The sequence below is a fragment of the Mesoplodon mirus genome (assembly GCF_964341445.2).
Source record: "Mesoplodon mirus genome assembly, chromosome: 19".
In the NCBI taxonomy this organism is placed as follows: domain Eukaryota; kingdom Metazoa; phylum Chordata; class Mammalia; order Artiodactyla; family Ziphiidae; genus Mesoplodon; species Mesoplodon mirus.
This window is the reverse complement of record NC_138995.1, coordinates 57,261,374-57,276,203: the sequence shown is the minus strand read 5'-3', so window position 1 is coordinate 57,276,203 and position 14,830 is coordinate 57,261,374. Positions and strand designations below refer to the sequence as shown.

Below are 14,830 nucleotides of genomic sequence, written 5' to 3'. Positions count from 1 at the left end.
GGGGCAGAGAAGCTCTACCACCACCCCTGTCCACGCTCATCTCTCAGATCCCAGGAGGAAGGCCTCATTCTCTCCCAGCAGCGCTCTTCCATCTCCAGGTGACTTAGCCTCTGTCCCCGACATTATAATTATACGAATCACAACTCCCAGAAACCCAGCTCTTGCTGAGATCACCCCATCTCTCATCTCCTCTGCTGTAACAGGAGGCCGGACCCTTTGCTCCCCTCCAGAGGAACTTGACCTCTGCCCCAAGCATGCAAAAAACTGCTAAGTCCTTCACACTGCCTGACCTTCAACTGCCCTGTTGCGGACAAGCCTCTTCTCCTCACCCCAACCCAGAAAATACATGATACCAATGGAAGAAGAAAAGGGCCCCCCTAGGGAAGGGGAGAACCCACACAGCCCACCTAGGAAGAGAAACGAAGATCAGATGCCAGGAAGGACTTGCCCTCACAAACTTGAGAGGGGCGGCACCTCTGTAGACAACACGACAAACACAGCACGAGGCAGCTGGGGCTGAGTTTATTGCAGCTGGAAGATGGATACGGAGATTCAGGGAGAAGGGGGGCGGGCTGAAGACTCTGTACTCAGAATCCTAAAGAGGGAGGGTCAGGAGGCAAAGATCAGTATGCGGTCGGCCAGATGGTGGAGGACCAGCCTGACGGCGGAGAAGCTGCGAGGGGCGAGGCCCAGAGCCAGCCCCTCTTCGCCCCCCACTCTTCAGGATGACGGCTCCGGAGACACCAGACGATGTCATGAAGAGGGAGCCAGACCCCAATCCGGGAACGGCGCATCCGCGGCGGGGGCGCCGGGCTCTCGAGGGCCGGCGGTCCATCTTGGGTGAAAAGGAGGGTTACCCGGGTCCTCGCCCTCCGCGGCCTCCGGCGTCTCCCCCGGCGTCTGGAGGTTCGGGAGGCGGCTGGGGTCGCTGTGGCGGCGGCGGCGGCGGCGGCGGCTGTGCGGCAGCTCGAGGTGGGGTCGCGGCCCGCCAGGGGCTCCCAGGAGACAAGAGACCGAGGCAGCGTCGGGCACCGAGGCAGGCAGAGCACCCGCGCGGGCGCCGCAGGGAGAGGACTGCGCGCTGGGCGGCGGGCCGGCTGGGGCCGCAGGGGGCCGCGTGGGAACCCAGATGAGACCGTAATAGACAGCGAGCAGCACGGCAGCCAACGAGACGCAGAGAAAGTAGGCGCAGACAGGAGCCAGGCGCAGCCAGCGGCCCCGCGGGCCTTCGCTCAGCCCCGCGCCACCCGGGCTCTCGCCGCCGCCACCCACGCAGCTCGTGCCCCGCATCGCCGCAGCCCACTCGGCCCAGCGCCACACCCCGCACAGGACCCGCCCCCTGGGCCCGCCCCCTCCAGAGGACCGCCTTCGCGCTCTAACCCTCCCTCGTCCAGCCCCGCCCCCGCCAGCGTGGTCACGCCCCCGCGCGGGCGGGCCTCCTCCGCGTTGTAAGCCCGCCCCCTCCTCTGCCTCCGGCCAACCATCATCAACCTAAGGCTTAACCACAGCGTTCTGACCCCGCCCCCACCTGGCTCTGGGCCCGCCCCAAGCACGCAATACCTCGATTTTTCTCAAACGTAGGTCTCGGCCCAGCCGACACCCGCCAGGCTGGCCAGGCAGATGTTATACCTGTCCCGGCGCTTAGCTCCGCTCTCCCTTTTCTGTCCTCCTCCCTGCGCCCCAACCCCGTCCCCTTTCGGAACTCAGACTCCTTCCAGGCATCTAGCTCCACCACTCCCTTGCCAAGCTCAGGCCTTTTAAGTCCCGCCCTTCCTTAGCCGCAGTCCCGCCCCAGTTGTAACTTGCGTTTCTCCAAGCTAAACTCTACTCCAACATTCGATCCCACCCTCTCCTCCCCCTACCCTCACCCATCTTCGGTCCAGGCTCCACCTCTTTTCTCCACTAGTTTGAGCACCCCATTCTAAACCACGCCCTCCGCCGCTAGCTGCGCCCCACACCGGCATAAGGGATTCCCACCTAAACCTGCTCTCGTGGTTCCATCCCACATCCTAACATCCTCCGTCCCATGGTTTAACTCCGTTACACCAGAATTCTGGCCCCACCCGATCACCCTAACCACGCCCCCTCACGGGACGTGCCTCCTTCTCCACTCTGTGTCCTGAGGTCTAAGCTCACACCCCGAAGCTCCAGATCCGCCCCACACACCAGTCACGACCCCTCCCCATCTCCTCCCCCACCACCCTCAATTTCTCCCTCTCTAAAACCATGGGGTCCAGAGTGGGCTCCGGGGAGGAGAGAGCACAGCCCGGAGATCCAGACTAAGCCCCTCCTGCCTCCCCCTCCCCATCAAGGCGGGGAAGCTTCAGTCCCCTCCCAGCAGCGTCTTCAGGAATTCGGGGAGGCCTGTGGGAAGGGGGGAGGGAAGACGTATCAGGGGGGTGGAGGAAGAAAGACCCCCTTCCTTCCCGCCTCTTCCGCCACGGAAAAGCCCGCCAAGCACAGCAACCCAGCCTGCCCCCGCCAGCAACACAGTTCAAAGGTTAGCGGAAGCACTGCGTTTAATAGAGACCGGGCTGGCGGCCGAGGAAATCAAGTCCTTCAGGAGTCACCGGCTATTCGCCATGCCCCAGATGTAAGCTCCTGGAGGCGGAAAACGGCCCGACAACTGGCACCTAGACCCCCATGGCCTCCATAAGGCGGTAACTCGTGGGCGTCTCAGCCACCCCGGTGCCACAGCGCCCCCCGTTTGTGAGACTGGACTACTGCCCTGGCCCAACCCGGTTCACTATCCCTGGCTCCTCCCCCCTTACATTTAACCCTCTCCTGGCTGGAGTGTGGCGGAAGCAGAGGACAGAGGAGCGAGGCGGCAGGAGGTTAGTGCAGAGCGCGGAGGCCACTGTCGGCGGGCGCGGTCAGCGGGCGGCCCCCGGTGGCGAAGCGGCCGCCACCACTTTGCAGAAACGCACCCTCTGGAAGTCGGTGATCTCCGCCGTCTCCTGGCCCTCAGGGTCCGCCTCTGGAAAGAGAAGGGGTGGTCACTGGAGGGCAGCAGTAACCCCTGCACCCCTACCGCCGGACCCGGGACGCTCTAGCCCCGCCTCTCTGCCCCACTGAGCCTGGCTGCCGCCCACCCCGCGTTAAGCGGTTTACGAGTCTCAGACTCCTTTAATCCTCGGAGTGGACCCACGCAGCAACAGCCACCCCAGCAGTACCCTGTTTACAATCGAATACATAATCTGATATAACGAGATCGCAGTCACGTGACCCAAAGGCAAAGCGCTTGGGCACCCCGGCCTCAGCCACCACCATAAACTCTGTCCTCTCGGATCGCGGCCCCACCCCACCACGGGCCTAAGCCAACCTCTATCACGCCTGCCCTACAGGACCCACCCTTCACTTCCCTTGCCCGCCTTCTGAGTCCTAACCAGACCTGCCTTGGCTCTGCCCCAAAATCCTAATCCTACTCCTGGGGGAGATCCGTGGTTCACAACCCGGCTTCCACCTGCTGGAGGTGGAGACAGGGTTGGCCTCTTGCTCCAGGTCCGCTGGACCCAACATTCTATTTTACCCCAATTTTTTTACCCCACTGTTTTACGTATTTCTATTCTAATTTACCCCAGTTAAATAATTTACACCTCAAAACTCTAATCCCGCCCACAGCTAAATCTATTACTCTGCCCCTCCCCATTCTTATTTTTGACCTTAAATTTCTAATCCTGCCCTTAACTCCTCCCCCTGAACCTAGCCCACCCCCTTATTTTTAGATTACTTTCCAGAATCCCTGGGATGGGCTTCTAAATCCTAATCCCATCCTGGCTCCACCTTCTCACCCGCAAGCCCCGTACACACTCAATTCCTAGCGGCTCGGCCCGGGGGAAGTCCTTCCTTTAGCCCCACCCCCTTCACGCCCACTTTTCCCAGCAGCGTAACCCCACCCCCGTCCAGCTGCTCCCCACACCCATGGTGGAGACCCACTCCACCACGTTCTACTCCCCCCAAACCTCTTCCCCTCAACCCAAGAGGAAGCGGAAGGAAGAAGGCCACCGCACAGCTGCTCCCCCACCTGGAGCTGCCTCAGACCCCTCCTCTTCAGCTTTCTGGGTTCCTGGGAGGCTGGGCCCACTCTTCAAGGAGGCAGGGGCTGGCTCGTCACCTCCTGGAGAAGGAGGAGGCCCAGTCAAGCCCCTAACCCCTCCAAGTATCCCTCCACCCAAGACAGAAGGCCCTGGGGGAGTGAGAGGGGGGTTCAAGGACACACGTGGGGAGGGTCATTGGAGAAAGTGAACTCTTTATTGGGGAGGACACTCTGAATGGCTCACAGTAGGGCAGGATCTGGGGGTGGGCATTCCGGAGGCAGGCATAGCCCATCCTCCCTAGCCACCAGGGCGGTGGGACACATGGGGTCCTGGGGCTCAGCCTAAGGGTCCCCCATGCACCCCTCAAGCACACACACAAGCAGCCAGCTTCATGCGTTTCCGAAAGGCCAGGCCTCACCCGGAGAGAGGGCGTCAGCCGGATGGCCGGTCCGGGGAGAATTCAGCTCCATCTCTTCACCCCAGTCGGACACAGGCTGGTGGCCCCCGGTGGGCGAGAAAGGGCTGGAAGGCGTGGCAGGGGCCTGGGGGAGCGGCAGGGGCTCCTCCGGCCTAGCGGGCTCCTCCGGTCCAGCGGGCTCTTCGTCGCCACGTTCCTCGGTGGGGCTCCCGCTGGGCTCAGCCTCGTGGGGCCGGTGGTCTCGGGCTGGTTCTTCTCCCTCCTCGTCAGCCTCTTCTTCTTCCTCGACCTCCTCCTCCTCCGCATCCTCACTCATGTCTTCCCACTCCTCGCCCTCCCCGTCCTCACCCTCGCCCTCCTCGCCCTCGCCCTCCTCACCCTCGTCCTCGTCCTCGGGAGGCCGATGGGCAGGGGCCGGGCTCTCGGGCGGCTGTGAGGAACACAAGGCAGGTCGGGGAGAGGGTGTGGGCCCTGGGCACCCTCACACCACCTGCCAGAGATGACACGCCGCCCTACCTGCGTGGGCGCCTCCTCAGGGGTAGCAGGCTGTGTGGGCTCAGGGGCTGCGGACGCTGCCTCTTGCGTCTCCCAGCGGTCATCGTGGTCACTGGAGGGAACAGAGGAATGGGGTGAAGCCCAGGTGGAAAGAGGAAGGGTTTCCCACCCCCAGCGCCCCTCCCAGAGACAGAGCTGCAACATTCAGCTGGGTGGGGGGAGCAGGCTGCGAGATGTCCAGACCGGGAGGGAGCTGGCACGGTGGAGCACCCAGGAGGAGGAAACAGTGGGCGTGTCCGCCAGGGACGGACAGATGGAGGAGGGCCCAGTGGCAGAAGAGGACCCGGATGGGAGGGCAAGAGGAGACAGATGAGGGCAAAGTGGAGAGCCAGGCCCCAACACCCCCAAAACCAAGTTCCTGACCCACAGGGAGACGAGTGCCCGAGGCAGGCAGGGCCAAGACAGGACAGACAGACACACCCTCCCACACACAAGCCAGAGAACGGCCATGGGTAGAGCCACACAGCCCCGCTGGGGTTGTGCACATGCCAGGGGAAGGGGTGCCCCCACCTGTAGGCACGGGGGGCTGCCTTGGCCTGGGGTCGGCCGCTCTTCCTCTTCCTGCGGCTGACCTCAGTTTTGTGCTGGGACAGGAACTCCCTGAAAGTGGGGGGCTTGGGAGGCCGGGCCCAGGCCTGGTCATCTGCAACAAAACCCAGGGGGAGTTGGAGGTGGAGGGCACGGCACAAACCACGCCCACCCCTCCCCTGGCCCCGGCCCAGCCAGCTGCCTCACCCCAGCCAAGGACTCCCACTCACCGTAGCGGTGGGATGGTTCCAGGGCCACGGCTGGGCCATCCTTGAACCTGGGGAAAGAGAAACGGGGTGAGCAGGCAGCTGGGGGCACAGGGAGGACAGGAGGGTGGGAAGAGATTAGGGGGAGAGATGGGGGCCAGGGTCAGAAATCAAGATCATAGAAGGCAAGGTGGTCAACCAGAAGCGGGCAGAGGTGAGGAATGTCACTGACTAAAAGGAGGACAGGGGGCTTCCCTGGTGGCGCAGTGGTTGAGAGTCCGCCCCCTGATGCGGGGAACGCAGGTTCGTGCCCCGGTCCGGGAGGATCCCACGTGCCGCGGAGCGGCTGGGCCCGTGAGCCTTGGCCGCTGAGCCTGCGCGTCCGGAGCCTGTGCTCCGCAGCGGGAGAGGCCACAACACCGAGAGGCCCGCGTACCGCAAAAAAATAAATAAATAAATAAATAAATAAATAAAAGGAGGACAGGACCAGGTGAAGGACAAGGGGCAAATTTGACATCATAGTGACAAATACAGAAGAAAAAAATTCAGTATTTGACAGCCTGCCCACCCGTGAACAAAAATTTGGAAAGTACATGATCCCCAGCTCCCTGTCCGGCCTCATTTCCTATCACTCTTTTTCACCTCCCCAGCTAAGCAAGTTCTCCTACCACATGGAGCTCCTGCCTCAGGGCCTTTGCTCTTCCTCAGATCTCTCAGCGACTCACTCCCTAACCTCCTTCAGCCCTCAGTCTGGAGGCTTTCCTAAACTTCCTAATCACATATTATTACATATATTATCTAAGTCCAGAACAGTAGCCTCCAACCCTCTCCGTACTCTGCTTCATTATTCTTCAGCATCTGACATGAGCTCTATTCATTGCCCATCTTTCCCACTGGACTCTACGTTCCATGAAGACGGAAGCATTTTCCTCACGGCTATATCCCCATCACCTAGAACCTTCCATGACACATAGGAGGGACTCAATAAACGTTTGCTCATGAAATCACTGCACATGTGCAGTCGTGAGACTTGCTGCCAGCTGCTTTGAGGACATAAGAGAAAAACAATTACTTTCTCAGTCTTAACCCTGAGAACATCTCCCCAAAAGCCCCACCTGTCTACACCTTAGAAAGATCAGCTACAATATCTGTGCAAAACATTTCTCACGCTGGCACAGGCTAGCTCACAATCCAAAAATAAATGCTCCGACCGCCAGGCACACAGACAAGATCCTCTTTCTTCAGCCAGTGCCACGGCAGAGGATATGATGCAAAAACTACAGCTGTCGACCTTAAGACTGCCGTTGGGCGGCTCTGCCAGAACCTCTCTGTCTTCGCTATGGAAGTCGGTGCTCCTGTGGATGATGCCTTTGCTTTAAGTTTGACTACCGGGATGTTTCCTGGGACCCGAAAGGGGACAGAGTCAGACCTGAGGATAATCATGCTGCCGGGATAAGGAGTCTGGGTTGGTGGGGAACAGGTTAGAGGGATGAAGGGAGGATGCAGAGGTGTAAACACTGTAAGTAACTCTTCATGCCCTCCCTGCGTGAGAATTCACATCTGTGCCCTTGGCCACGTAGCCACTGCAGTACCACCCACTAGAGTGGGCAGAGTTGAAGTTCCTGCCACAGCGATGCAGGGTCTGCTGGCTAACAGAGTAGGGAAATGTGTCCACTCTCCCTCCTGCACATCTGCCAGTGCCATGGCCAGCACGTCCCCGGGGAGCCCGAAGGGAAGGCACACCCAGGTAGACCCACAGCTTCAAGTCCAGCCTGGATCAGCCCAACCCAGGAGACCTGTGAACCGTGAGAAAGAAATGCTTTCATGTGTCCCTGAGATTTGGTGGTGGTTACGCAGCATTACCTAGCAACTGCTGATACACAGGGTGAGAAACCAGAAACAGGCACAGGAGTCAGAAGTCAGGGCCGAGGTCGAGAAGCCAAACAGGGGCAGGCAGGACGGAGACTCACATGCCATCAGTTTTCTCAGCATCCCACTCCCTCCGCCACTGGCCGGTGGGCTTGCGGTGCCGCTGCAGCCGCTCCTGGTCGATCTTCTCCCGCTCCTGCTTCCAGCGCAGGTACTCGGACCGCTCTCGGCCCGTCATGGAGAGCGTCATGTCCCCAGTGCCACCCAGGCCGGCCCGGCGGCCCTGCCCCCAGCAGACAGGCAGTCAGGGCCCAGCTACAACCCTCCCCCGCTACACCCCCTCCCCCAGGCCCTCTAAGCTAGGGGGAGGGGGTAGAGCTCAAGGTCACACGTGGAGAAGATCAAAGCCACACCTGCCCATGTGGCACCTCCTCAGAGAGGCCAGCCCAGGTCTCTGTCTCTTAGCAGCATCCCTCTCTCCTCTGTCCCCTGACCCGGCTGGGCTGGAGTTTTCTTCTCTACACTTACCATTACCTGACACCTTATTACATGGTCACTGATTTAGCCCCAGCACCCAAAACAGTGCCTGGCCCCGGCAGGGGCCCAGTAAATATCACTGACGTTGGTAATGAGAGAACATCGCCAAAACACCAGAAAGCTTCGGAAGGAAAGCAGTGTGGTGTTGGCTCAAGAACCGACAATCACTTGCGGGGGCGAAGCCTGAGTGCAGGGCTGCCGCCTCTCCCTGCTCTGTTTCCCCTGCGGCCGCATCCGGCCCTCCGCACACACCCCACCCCCGAACCCAGAGACTGGCTGCCGGAAGGAATGTCGTGGCCCCGGGAGCCCCGGCTGCCGGCACTCACCTGCCGCTCCTGCTCGAGGCCGCAACGCACCCGCTCGAAGTCGGGGCCCCCCCAGTTGCGCCCGTGCCGGCGGCTGCCTTCCCGACGGTCCCGCTCAGGCTCCTCCAGGGGCCCGCTGCGTCGCCGGGGGTCGTCCAGGAAGTTCCGCACTGGGTTGGGCTCCAGCACGCCTTCCTGCGGGTACACAGAGGTGGGGGGTGTCGGCGAGCTCCCGGGGCCGGGCGGCTCCGCCCCACCGCCAGGGGGCGCCCGAGGCACTGACCCGCTGGTTGCGCTCGTACTCTGCAATCTTCTCCATCTCTTCGTTCATCTTCTCAATGTTCTGCTTGCGCCGCTCCTCCCACTCCTTGTTGGGGGAGTGGGGGGACAAAAAGAGACACAGGGCGTCAGAAAGAACCACTCAACCCGAGCATCTGTCACCTTCTGAGGCTCTCTTCTTAGGCCTGCGTGCGTGGCAGCCCCTGGCTGGAAGCTGGACATTGGCTCTCAGTGTGTCCCCGGTCAACCGATAAGGGGGCTCAACGTACCTCGACTGTTTGTGCAAAGACAGCGTGTGCTGACCGCCTGCTTTCCGTCTGGGGTCTGGAATTTGTGCGTGTACTAGGCAGAGGGCACCTCCATGACCAGCCGCGGATAAAAAGCCTGGGCACTAGGTCCCTAATGAGTCCCTAGTCGATGACCTCTGACACGTATTGTCAATGCCGGAGGAATTAAGTGCAGCCCGTGTGGCTCCACTGGGCGAGGACTCTTGGAAGCTGGCACCTGGTATCCTCCAGACTTCAGCCCATGGACCCTTCTTTCCCTTTGCTGATTTTGCTTTGTATTCTTTCCCTGTAATAAATCTTCGCTGTGAACCTTTCTAGCAAAACTCTGAACCTGGGAGAGGGGTGGGAACCCCAGCACACTATGGCTGGCACGGTTAACAATGCCACAGTAATAACTCGGCACATGGCCAGGTGACCCCCACAATCCATTCTCCTCTCCTTCCAAGGTAACAGAATTTTAGATGAGCACGTGGCATTTCCGGGACTCAGCATACAAGAGAGAAATGAACTTCCATTTGATTGACGCCATGGCATTTTGGGGTCTTTCAGTTACAACAGCTTAGCACCTACAAATAATAAGCATCCTTAAATAACACGCACTGAGCGCTTACTCTGAGGGTTTCAATGTCTGATGTCACATGATGCTTACAATAACCTTTAAACCTGATTTTCATTCCCGTTTAAGAGAGAGAAGCAGGAAGTTCCCAGAGGGGAAGTGAGCTGCCTAAGGACAGGGAACTAACAGAAGAAGGCTGACCCCTCAGCCACCATGCCAGACAGCCTCCCACTCTGCTAACCTGCGTGGTGGGGCACTGGGAGCAGTTACAGTAAGAACATCACTGTTTCCCACCAACAAATCCGGGGAGTGACACAGAGAGAGCACGTGCGTACGCACACATGCAAGAGAAAGCGTGCGCACATGCACTGCTGGACAGAGCCCACCGGACGGCACCAGAAAGAGAAAAAAGAGAGACAGGCAAGGGAAGGCAGGTGGGCAAGCACACAGCAGACAGAGAGCAAAACAGGAGAGACAGAAAGAGACAGGGAGAGTACCTACAAGCACTGGTCTGGAGGAGGGAAGGAGGGAGGGAGGGAAGAGATTAGAAAGAGCTGAAGAGAGGGGCCAAAAAAGAAGCAGAGAAAGATGGATGAAGGAGACAATCCGTTTGAGAGCAGGAACAGAAAGAGAAACAGGACAACGTGGAGCCTCGCCAGAGGACTCCAGCCCCTGCTCGGCTCCTACCTTGGATTTGCGGTCGGCATTTGAGGCATCTCCAGTTCCAGAGAGATGAGGGGACCCCCTGCCCCGACCCCTCCGGCCGCGGCCCCCAGCTCCTCCTCGAGGCTGCTCCCCGGGACTGTCTTCCCAGCTGCGGGATGCCCGGCCCATGCCTGCCCGGCCTCCATGCTGAGGGGGGATCCGGCCTCCCTTGCTGGCCCCTGGGGGCCGAGGGGTCCCAGGAGACCTCCGGGAGGGACCCAGGTTCTTCTCCTGGAAAGGGGGGAGAGGGGGAAAGTACAGTCACTGGGGCAGGGAGATGGGGACATCCCAGGCCCAGAGGGCAGCTGCCAGGATCAAGGCTCCCACAGGTCTGGGGCAGCTGGGAAGGCCTTTAGTTCTCAACCCTCGCCCCCGCCCTGTACTCACGAGTCCCCACCCCGGTGTGGAGCTCACCATTTCCATTGCCACATTCTCCTTCTCCACGGAGCGGCCCTTCCGGGGAGCTGTCACCGCTACTCCCTCAAGTTCAGCTTTTTTACGGTCCTCCTCAATCTCCTAGGAGCAAACAACAGAGCTCGGGAGTGTCAGGGGTCCTCTGCACCAGCTGGATTCCCGCAGCCCCCTGAACTTCTCCCAAGTCTGCCCCGGCCCAGACCTCTCTCTGGAGCTCTAGACAAGAAAGCTGGTCACTTCAGCATCTTCCCTCAAACTCCACCAGGCTGTTCCCCTGCTCAGAACCCTCCTGTGTGCCCATCTCTGAGGCAGATTCAAAGGCTTCCCCACAGCCGACGGGGCCCTACAGAGTCTGGTCTCATTACCACAATGAACCCACCTCCCACTCTCTCCCCTCACTCTGACTTCCTCACTGTTCCTGGAACCTACCAGGCTCAAACCTGCCTCAGGGCCTTTTTCACCTGCTGTTCGCTTGGCCGGGAACACTCTTCCCCCAAAGATCCTCCAGTCCCTCACCTCCTTTAGATCTCTGCTCAAAAGTCCCCTTCTCAGGAAGGCCTTCCCTCACCAGCTCCCCTGCCATTCTCTCACCCCTCCCCCTCCCCCCATCACTACCCCGCATTATGTGTATTTTGCTAATCATCTGCTTCCTCCCCGAGAGACAGAATCTGCCCCAGGACAGGGACATTTGTCTGTTTTGTTCACTGATGTAGACCCCGAGCCTAGAACACTGCCTGGCACACAACAGAGGCTCAGTATGTTTTTGTTTTTGTTTTAAATGAACGAACACATGAAGAATGAATAAATGAAACCCACTCCTCGTCCCATCTCAGGGACAGCCCCACCACCTACTCTGTCACCTGTGACAGGGACCTGGGCCTCGTCCTGGACCCTCTCTCCTAACCCACCACGGCCCGTCAGTCACCGAGTCCCTCCCAAAAGCCCTGTCCCAGGCCGGGCACCTCTTCTCCACATCCCCCACTGAAGTCCCTGCCCCAGCTTCCTCCTTGTCTCCAGTATCCCCTCCTCCCACCCACCACCACACAGCAGCCAGAGGGGTCTTCCTAAAAAGGTATTCTGACCTGGCCCCACTCCCCCTCAAAGCCCTCCAGGGCTCCGCAGTGTCCTTAGGAAAAAGTCCAAACTCTTAGCCTGGTGGTGTTCTGGGCCCTGCATGGCCTGGCCCCAGCTGATCACTCCAGGTCAATATCCCCCAACTGACCCTCCAACTTTAAGCTCCAAGTTTTTGCACAAACTGTTCCCTCTGTGCGAAACGTGTTATGCTTTCCTTTTCGACTGGCTAACGGTCTACTCACCTTTTCGGTCTCAGAATCCCCTCCTCCAGGAAGCCCCCTTAGTATCCCCCGGGCTGGGTGAAGAGTCCCCTCTGGGCTCCCACAGAACCCTGAACTCCTCCATCCCAGCCTTGCCCACTCTGGGTCATCACTGACTGAAGCCACAGCTGGATCCCTACTGGCCTGTGAGGCCCGGGGCCCAGGGCCATCACCATCACTGCTGCTTCCCCAGCGCCATTCAGCAGTGGGCCTGGTGCAGTGAAGACACTGGAGAATACTTGTGAACAAATGAATGAATGAATGATGCAATGAAAGAAGGGATCCCAGGCTAACGCCTTTGGCTTTTACCCCGAGAGTGATGAAGAGTCATGAAAAGGTTTTAAGGAAGGGAGAGGTGAGGGAAACTCACTGCGGGGAGGAGAGGGGATGGGGTCTCCCAGGGCGGGGCTAGGGCACCTGGTAGCGCCGGATGAGGGCCTCATTCTTCCGCCGAAGAGCCTCGATCCTCTTATCTAGCTCAGCATCCTTCTCCTCCTTCGATTTCAGATCCAGTGTGGCCGACTGAGAGGGGTAGACAGTTCAGAGACAGTAAGAAAAACCTACAGCCACCCCAGGGCCATTCAATCTGGTGTCTGAGAGTCAGGAACCTGGGTCCCCTCCTCCCAAGGCCCCAGAGACCCCACTTTCCTTCTCACCATTCCGCTGGCAGGATGGGACCAGGGTCCCAGCAAACCTTCCCTGCAGAATCTGGACACAGCACTCGGGGTTCCTGAGGTCAGAGGGAACAGAAGGACTAAGGCCAAAGACTCTACCCAATCTGTCTCCTCCTCTCCCATGACGGGGGCTCCTCTAACGCACACACTGCACGCGCGCACACAAACACCTGCACTCCAAGGTAATGTTAGCCCTCACTCCCACATCTTCTTGAAGTGCTAGCCTGGAAATGTTTAGACTCAGTCCTCTCCGAAACGTTTTGGACCCACCCATTTCCCATAAAAACAATGTAATCACACCCACCTTGGGAAAGTTCTGGTCCCGCCCCACCACTTAGGAAAACATCCCATACTGCTCCCTTCAAAACGAAAATTCTAGGTCAGTCTCCACACCCCTGTGCTGGGAGTTTAAACCCGGGCCTCTATCCCAGGAGAGCTTGAGGTAGAGCCTCTGTCCCAACCTGCACAAGAAAGTTCTAGGGCCAACTCCCTGTGCCCATTCCGGTGCCACCCACATCCCCGTTAACAGTCTAGATATGCCTCTTTCCCAGGAGTTTCACAAACGCCTTATAACCCCACAGTCAATACAGTTCGAACCCCACTCCTATTTGCTGCCCCTACTCTCAGGAATGTTCTAGCCCCACCCCCAGCATCCTAAGAAAGGTGCCGCTGCCTCCCCGCACTCCCGCAAAGATTCCGCCAACAGGCCCGGTACCCACTGGAGAGACTTCCTGGGTCTGGCTTGACCTCCCAGGGGAAACTGTACCCGCCCAAGCGTGGACAAAATTGCCCCGCCCGCCCGCGGCTTTCTAGGGAAAAGCTTCAGTCTCCACCCGGTAGAGAACGCCACGGGCCCGCCCCGGGCCAGGGCAAACTTTCTGGCCCCGCCTTTCCCGCCAAACCTATGGCCCCGCCCACATGCTCGCGTCATTAATACCCCCACCCCCGGCTTCCGACTTTCCCAGCCAACCCTCTGGCCCCGCCCTCTAGATCCCCAGGCAACAGCCTAAACCCGCTCCCTCCTTCTCGCGTTACTACACTGGCCCCGCCCCCGGCTCAAGAGACAACACCCTGGCCCCGCCTCCGATTCGCCCTTCCAACCTTCTGGTCACGCCCCCTGGCTCCGCCCCCTCCTAGTCAAGTCAAAATCTGGCCCCGCCCCCCGGCACCCCTAGGTTCTGGCTCAGCGGTTAGCTTCTCCATCACACTCTGGCCGCGCCCCGGGCTCCCGCAAAACTTTCTGACTCCACCCCCAGCATTCTCTGCCAGCACTCTGGCCCCGTCCCCAGCTCCCCAGCATCTTTTTGGGCCCCGCCCTCACCCTCGGGTCAGCCCCTGGGTCAGCCCCTGGATCCGCCCCTGACTTCAAGGACCCACTTCCAGGGCAGGCAAAACTTTCTGGCCCCGCCCCCAGAGTTTTCGGCCAGAGTCTCGGCCCCGCCCCTAGCTCTCCGGGTAACACTTGGCCCCGCTCCCAGCCCAAGCACTACTTTTTGGCCCCGCCCCCAGCTGACCACCCACGCTCCGGACTCGCCCTCAGCCCGGCCCACCCTGGCCCTGCCCACCCACCGACGTCCCGCCCCTCCAGTACCCCTCCAGCTTCCCATGTGGGCGTCCAGTCCCCGCCCCCCGCAGAGTACTCTGACCCCGCCCCCGCGGGCTGCTCGCTAACCCGCCCGTACCCGCACCCGCTCCCTGTACGTGGGGCGTCAGGCCCCGCCCTCTCCGGGCGCGCTCCCGGCCCCCTCCCCCGCTCACCTGTCCCGGAGACCCCGCGACGTCCGCGACTCCGGCTCCGTCGGCCTCCGCGTCCGCAGCTCCCGGGCCGCACGCGTCACTTCCCCCCCGCACCACGTGAAGAGGTGCACTAAAGCGGGTCACTTCCGGTCCTGCCGGCCGTTTCCGGGAGCCTTAAAGGCGCCGCGCCCCCCCGGGTGAAGGAGGGAGTGGGTTGAGCCGGTCCGCTAGGGTGTTCAAGGGTGTTCTGGAAGCTTGTGTTACTGCTTTATGCCTGAATTACATTCTTTCACGGAAAGGAGATACCATCCTCTCTCTCTGGCCTCTATCTGCTTCTCCTCTTTTCTGGTTCCGATAAATAGATGCCAGGCACTGGGCAATGACTCCTG

The 14,830-nt window shown here is 60.1% G+C and overlaps 2 protein-coding genes across 5 annotated transcripts; both read right to left on the bottom strand.

Annotated features, from left to right (window-relative positions):
• Positions 1-506: 506 nt before the first annotated feature.
• INAFM1 (InaF motif containing 1) lies at positions 507-1,381 on the bottom strand. Its single transcript, XM_082606101.1, has one exon. It carries the CDS (start codon positions 1,288-1,290, stop codon positions 754-756), a length of 537 nt encoding a protein of 178 aa, XP_082462227.1. The 5' UTR covers positions 1,291-1,381; the 3' UTR covers positions 507-753.
• A 13-nt stretch (positions 1,382-1,394) lies between these two features.
• On the bottom strand, positions 1,395-14,550 carry CCDC9 (coiled-coil domain containing 9; the record flags this gene model as incomplete). 4 transcript variants are annotated; one of them, XM_082606098.1, is made up of 15 exons in its annotated part: positions 14,463-14,550; positions 12,687-12,760; positions 12,448-12,552; positions 10,697-10,798; positions 10,265-10,513; positions 8,739-8,822; positions 8,477-8,650; positions 7,715-7,896; positions 5,769-5,815; positions 5,521-5,653; positions 4,972-5,062; positions 4,456-4,885; positions 4,025-4,117; positions 2,928-2,977; positions 1,395-2,364 (listed from the first exon to the last, which is right to left on the bottom strand). In XM_082606098.1, exons 2-15 carry the CDS (start codon positions 12,687-12,689, stop codon positions 2,347-2,349), a joined length of 1,761 nt encoding a protein of 586 aa, XP_082462224.1. In that variant the 5' UTR covers positions 12,690-12,760; positions 14,463-14,550. The 4 variants fall into 4 exon arrangements, with proteins under 4 accessions (XP_082462224.1, XP_082462223.1, XP_082462226.1 ...); XM_082606097.1 differs by lacking the exon at positions 1,395-2,364 and having other exon boundaries at positions 2,874-2,977; XM_082606100.1 differs by lacking the exons at positions 1,395-2,364; positions 14,463-14,550 and adding an exon at positions 13,424-13,522 and having other exon boundaries at positions 2,874-2,977.
• Positions 14,551-14,830: the final 280 nt, after the last annotated feature.